Source organism: Oryctolagus cuniculus, chromosome 4 (genome assembly GCF_964237555.1).
Source record: "Oryctolagus cuniculus chromosome 4, mOryCun1.1, whole genome shotgun sequence".
In the NCBI taxonomy this organism is placed as follows: domain Eukaryota; kingdom Metazoa; phylum Chordata; class Mammalia; order Lagomorpha; family Leporidae; genus Oryctolagus; species Oryctolagus cuniculus.
In genome coordinates, this window is record NC_091435.1 from 8,746,707 (window position 1) to 8,753,111 (window position 6,405).

General features: G+C 51.4%; 1 protein-coding gene across 1 annotated transcript; it reads right to left on the reverse strand.

Annotated features, from left to right (window-relative positions):
* Positions 1 to 3,145: 3,145 nt before the first annotated feature.
* Positions 3,146 to 6,169, reverse strand: LOC100345716 (carbonyl reductase [NADPH] 1). The gene is made up of 3 exons (XM_002721254.5): positions 5,745 to 6,169; positions 5,097 to 5,204; positions 3,146 to 3,852 (listed from the first exon to the last, which is right to left on the reverse strand). Exons 1-3 carry the CDS (start codon positions 6,031 to 6,033, stop codon positions 3,416 to 3,418), a joined length of 834 nt encoding a protein of 277 aa, XP_002721300.3. The 5' UTR covers positions 6,034 to 6,169; the 3' UTR covers positions 3,146 to 3,415.
* Positions 6,170 to 6,405: the final 236 nt, after the last annotated feature.

Genomic DNA, 6,405 nt, shown 5'->3' on the forward strand with positions numbered 1-6,405 from the left:
GCCCACAGAGCTGGCCCTACTAGTCAGGTGTTCTGTCGTGAGCTGTGCACACAGAGCTGGCCCTACTATGCACGATGGACAAAGGCCCAAGGGAAGTTCCAATTGACTTCTCCAAGCAGTGCACTGGTCCCTGGATGTCTTTGTCTCTCTTGGCTGCACCGGCCTGCTCTGCTGGAGCTACGTGGGCTTCAGAAGCTGGCCCTGTTCTGAGCAAAAGCCTGCCAAAGTTAATGACAACCTGAAGAAAGTTGTGGTCAGGAACAATGGAGGGCATAATACAGTAGGTCTTGTTTCCAGGCTCCTTGGTGGGACCTATGTGAGTAAGTTTTGGGGAGTGCCTTAGACATTTCTATTCCCCAGTGGCTGATTACTGAATTTAGGGGTGTGGTAGGATGACTAGGATCGATTGTGGACTCGTATTTAGGAGCAACACTGCAGTTTCCTGTTTTGGATGAAAGCACTGGCATGGTGGGCAGTGGGCACACAGATGAGGCAGAACACCTATCGGAGAACCCCACTCCTGATAACAGAGCAGTGAAGCGATGGCCTCTGTCTTCATTGCCTACTTGCTCCCAATACTGCTGGGGGTTTCTGACCCAGGGAATGAACTGTATTTCATTCCCACTAGTGAGTCCAGCACACTTGTAATTCAAATTTCTTTTTTTTTTCAAACTTTTATTTAATGAATATAAATTTCCAAAGTATAGCTTATGGATTACAATGGCTTCCCCCCCATAACGTCCCTCCCACCCGCAACCCTCCCCTTTCCCACTCCCTCTCCCCTTCCTTCACATCAAGATTCATTTTCATTTCTCTTTATATATAGAAGATCAGTTTAGCATACATTAAGTAAAGATTTCAACAGTTTGCTCCCACACAGAAACATAAAGTGAAAAATACTGTTTGAGTACTAGTTATAGCATTAAATCTCAATGTACAGCACACTAAGGACAAAGATCCTACATGAGGACTAAGTGCACAGTGACTCCTGTTGTTGACTTAACAAATTGACTCTCTTGTTTATGGCCTCAGTAATCACCCTAGGCTCTTGTCATGAGCTGCCAAGGCTATGGAAGCCCCCTGAGTTCACTGACTTTGATCTTATTTAGACAAGGCCATGGTCAAAGTGGAAGTTCTCTCCTCCCTTCAGAGAAAGGTACCTCCTTCTTTGTAATTCAAATTTCATCGAAGAATAATAAGGGAAGAGGGGAAATGCCAGCTCCCATATTCCATCATGACAGAATTCCACTTATTCCTCTCTTCTGCTCCTTTGTCATTGCTAACACCTGTCTGCGGGAAGAGAAGGGTGCATAGGACGTATGGATATCTTCTTTTGCTCAACGGAATTTCTTCAACAATAGGTCTGTATTTACCTTACACACTGCTGTAGGTTGAAATGAAAGATTCTCAGTGTAAGCTTAGTTTTGTTTGTTTAAAAGAGCGTATGGACTAGAGTGATGTCAACTTAAAATTGTCCTCAGGGCTGGCGCTGTGGCTCAACAGGCTAATCCTCCGCCTTGCGGGTCTGGCACACCGGGTTCTATTCCTGGTCGGGGCGCCAGATTCTGTCCAGGTTGCTCCTCTTCCAGGCCAGCTCTCTGCTGTGGCCAGGGAGTGCAGTGGAGGATGGCCCAAGTGCTTGGGCCCTGCACCCCATGGGAGACCAGGAGAAGGACCTGGCTCCTGCCATCGGATCAGCGCGGTGCGCTGGCCGCGGCAGCCATTGTAGGGTGAACCAATGGCAAAGGAAGACCTTTCTCTCTGTCTCTCTCTCACTGTCCACTCTTCCTGTCCAAAAAAAAAAAAAAAAAATTGTCCTCAGTTGTGGCTGAAAAATGCTACTACCCCAGTGTAATACTTGTTGTAAACAACTCAAGTTAACGTGTAAGGAAGCCCAGTAAATGTGGCATCCTGGACTTTAATATCCTGCCATTCACAATCCTGACAAGTGTGGAGATTGTGATTTGTGTGGCTTATTGCACATTTTTTCCTCATTCCTGAGGGTTAATGATTTAAAAAGTGTGTTTCCTATCTGACCATTGGAAAGCATAAAAATATTTTTGACTCAAAATTAAAAGAAAATCTAAAACTCAAAAAACCCAAATTACTAGGAGGAAGGGAAGAACCCTATTAAAATCAAAACTTGCAACGTAAACCTCACTTTTAAAACATGGGCTGCATGCTTTTTTCCATTCTCTAGGTCTGAAATTCACTGGCAAGGAAGGAAGATCATGACAGTAGAGTCCTCACACAACAGGTAGTGACTGTGGAGGTGAGGGGACGGGGGACATTTTCATGTCAACCAGCTCCGTGGGGTGATGAGCAGAGAACGGGTGCCTGTCGGCACCGGCAGGGGCGGGGTCAGCTCTGACTACAAGTACTAATGAGAGCAGACACTTTGCGTGTACATCCGTCAGGGCTGTTTCAACACTGCATATCCATACATGTCATCATATGATCCCCATTTGAAAACTAGCAAACTGACGCAGCATAATTGCTTACATATTTTGAGACCACACATTCAGGTGGCAGGGCTGGGATTCACCCCCCCCCCCCAGGTTTTCTGAGCTTCAAAGAATTCAAAATAGTATAATGAGACGCCCAACTCCATAAATGTGAACATTGCATGTTGGACTGTGTAGATACTTTGCTGAGATGTCAGTGTTGCAGATCTCAGCACACATCCACCCTGCATAAATGTAAATAAAGGAGACTTGATTTTCCCTGGGGTCAGAGTGCATTACAGCAGAGTGCTTCATATAAAGTATGCACTCATGACACACATGGACACTGACTGTTTTCCCCAATGACTTAAGCTTCTTAAAGAAACCAGGCCAGGTCAGTGCTCTTCCCTTCATGGTAAGGTCATGGTATGGTCCCTGTTCTCTCTGAGCTTGGAAAACTGAAGCCTAAGAGCCACATCCTGCCACGCTCCCCAGTCTCCATGCTGTGTTACCCACTGGTCCATCTGAGTAGTTGTGACTGAGTGTGGGACACAGAGAGCCCGGGATATTGACCCTCAGGGTCTTTCTAGAGAGTTTGCTGAATTCTGACCTGCATCCTCTCTTCCACTGCCCTAACTTTAAGATGCTTTTCCTTGTGGAAAGAGCTGTGTCAGCAAGTAAACAAAATGCACACGATCTCAGTAAAGAATTATTTATTCAACTCTTGAATCACATTCATTATTTTCAGCAATTACAGTTTTACTCCCCCTATACCTACAGGCAGTCACAAGAGTTCACAGAGGTAGGAGTCAACTCAGGGAGGAGCCCACGCAATAGCAGTACATTAGTAGAGATTAGAGATATTTGCATTTTTCCCCTATGGATAGAAAATTTGTTGACAGTCAAAAATCCTTTAGGTTAAATCAGGACAGGCTAGGAAGCAGGATCCACCGGAGGAGCTGGGGGTGAGCTCACCACTGTTCAACCCTTTTTTCCACGACAAACTGTCCATGAGGGCCCTCGGCATCTGGAGGCAAAAGGGCCAAGTACACGGGGGTCTCTGCTCCTTCTTCTGGGCTCTTGGTGGCGTTGGGTCCTGCCATGTCAGTTCTCACCCACCCTGGGCAGCAGGCGTTCAGGAGGATCTTGTCCCCTCCCCTCTGCTCACTCAGGTGCCTGGCCTGGATTCTGGACAGCACAGTGACTCCGATCTTCGTCACCCCATATGCGGTACTAGGCCAGCCTTCCTTCTGGTGCACCCCCTTCTTCGTGTCTTCCACGAACTTCTTCATGAGCCCCACCAGCTCCTCCTCCGTGATGGTCTCACTGCGAAACTTCTGCTGCAGCTCCGGGCTGCAGGATTTAAGGGCCCTGAGACTCTCCATGCTGGACACGTTCACCACTCTGCCTAAAATGCACCAGAAATCACTGGTCGGAGAGGCGTGTACAAGACAGCTGGAGCCCAAAGGCGCTGGGATTTGAGACCAGAAAGCTTCCTCTTGAGAAACAAATGCCAGTGTGCATTTTAAGAGAAAATGATGTAGATGGTGTAGAGACTGCATAAGGAACTCCATTAAAAACTACGCAAGGAAGGTAACATTGGGGAGATCTGTCCTTAGAGGTCCCAGTGAACCAGTCTTGGAGGCTTCAGAATCTTTCAAAAGGACAGAACAGGGAATAGGACAGGAGTTGAGAGTAAACCCTATATGCAAATCCTCAACCTCACATTTCCACCCTTTGAGAAGTGACTGCTGTTCTTTCTTGGTGTAGATGTGCTGAGTGACAGTTCACCTCCTGTCTCATTACTTGGGATTATTGTTGCAGCACTTCACAACAAAGAAATACGATCATGCGCACATCAAGAACAATGAGTGTACTGAATAGCAGGGAATATGAGCATGGAGTTAGGCAGGGTCAGATTATGGAATCCCTGTGAACCGTGGTGAGATCTGCACTTTGCTCCTGGAGGACTTCTGCGAGGGGTGGCCATCAGAGCCTGTGTAGGAAGCCAAGAAAGGAAAGGACCCAAGAAGAGACGTCTCTTAGGGGGGTTGCAGCTGTGCAGAAGCCCACGGGAAGGCCAGCTCTGCAGCTGGGAGCAATGGGCGGGGAGAGTGAGTGGGCACAATCTTGGGACCTGTAGTGACTGTGAGGTCTCTGTGCAGGGTGACCTCCAGGACCTGGTGGGTGGCCAGGGTGACGCAGGAGGATGACGAATGTTCTCTGGAAATGTGTTAGCTGGGGAGGGGCATCAGGAGGAGGAGAGGAAGGAGGAACTCCAGGAGTACCCTAGGCAGGTGACAGAGTTTAGGGGGATGATGGATGGCTGTAGGAAGCCTCTGCTAGCCAGAATGCCACTCATGAAGCAGAGGGCACAGAGTTGTATCGAACAGGTCTCCAACAAGAGATGGGCATGGAGGCAATAAAAGCCCTTCTTGGATTTGTGAGCTAAGACTGCAGGGTCAGAAGGTGCCAGGTCTGCCAAGAGCAGAGACTGCAGGGCCAGTGCAGGAGCGGGGACGATGTCCTGACCCAGGACTGCCCAGGCCAGTGCAGCTGGAGCAGGACAGGCAGCAGGGATGGAGCTGAGAGCTCAGGCAGCAGGGCCAGCTCCCTCCTGAGGGCACAGCGTGGGGTCCCCAGGAGGCTCACCTCCAGGCCTCATGAGAGGCAGCAGCTCCGTGCAGACATCTCGGGTGCCATCAAAGTTTGTCTTCATAGTCACTTCCGCTTGAATATGAAAGGGGGTGGTGCCCGCAGCTTTTAGGGCAGAGAGAACACGGTCAATTAACAGCAAGCACGAGAGACCACTCCACTTGTGACACGGGTGACTTCTGAGTTGGGTCTGGGTGCAGTCACAGCATCGCGCCAGCGTCTATCCCTGGTTTGACCACGGCCTCTCTCTGTAAGACGGCAGCACTGGGAGAGGCTGGGCGAAGCCTGCTGGCCTGGGCTCTGGAGTTAACCAGTTCCAATTTACTTATTCCAGAAGCAGTTTAAAATCTACCCCACACCCTGACGCCAATCACCCAGACACTGCGAATAGCTCCTAGAAATGACGCCCTGGTGTCCAGCCAAGGAAATACAAAGGTCCCTGTGGCCGGGGATGCCTCCCAGTCTCCGGGCTCTCTCCCTGCCTTCCCTGCAGCCTTCCTTCCCCTCCCGGAGTGGGGGAGGGGGGCTGTTCCAAACTCCATAGGCGCAGGGCCCACCCCAGGCTCCCCAGACAGGCGCGGCCCACTCTGGCTGGGGGTTCTGGGCCGTCCCACCCCACACGCCCCCCTCCCGCCCCGCCCTCACTTTTGAAGGCGATGCCCGCGTTGTTGACCAGCACGTTGAGGCCCCCGTACTCCCGGCGCAGGAAGTCGCGCAGGGCGCGGATGCTCTGCAGGTCCGTGATGTCCAGCTGGTGGAAGCGCGGGCTCAGGCCCTCGGCCTGCAGCTGCTGCACCGCCGCCCGGCCCCGCGCCTCGTCCCGCGCCGTGAGCACCACGTCCCCCGAGAAGAGCCGGCACAGGGCGCGCGCGATGGCGAAGCCGATGCCCTTGTTGGCGCCGGTCACCAGCGCCACGCGGCTGCTGGACGACATGGCTCGGCTGTAAGCGTGGGATTCGGGCGCGCAAAGCGACCGCGACGCAGGCGCCAGGGATGCAGTCCCGCGTCTCGGCTGTGTGTGCACCCGTAGTGGAGGCTGGGCCGTGCGGCGAGTGCGCAGGCGCAGCCCAGGCGCAGGCCCCGCCCCGGAGACCCTGGTTTCCAGTTACCGCCGGGCTTCCTAGCCCCGCGACCTTGGTGACCTCGGGAACCCCGCTGGTGAGGACGGGCTGCTGCTGCAGGTGCACGCCCGCCAGGTAGCAAAGGACCCTTCAGGTGGGCCTTGTTACTGTTCTCATTCACCGGTTACCTCGCTTCTTTAAAGTTTTTTTTTTTTTTTTTTTTTTTTTTTTTTTTTTTTTTTTTT

Bases quoted from the DNA above. Each gene is read 5' to 3' on its own strand.
- LOC100345716 (XM_002721254.5), bottom strand. From the start codon at position 6,033: ATGTCGTCCAGCAGCCGCGTGGCGCTGGTGACCGGCGCCAACAAGGGC. The intron at 5,205-5,744 runs GTGAGGGCGGGG...CTGCCCTAAAAG, and splicing joins CGCGGGCATCGCCTTCAAAA to CTGCGGGCACCACCCCCTTT. The intron at 3,853-5,096 runs GTGAGCCTCCTG...GGTGCATTTTAG, and splicing joins GCCTCTCATGAGGCCTGGAG to GCAGAGTGGTGAACGTGTCC.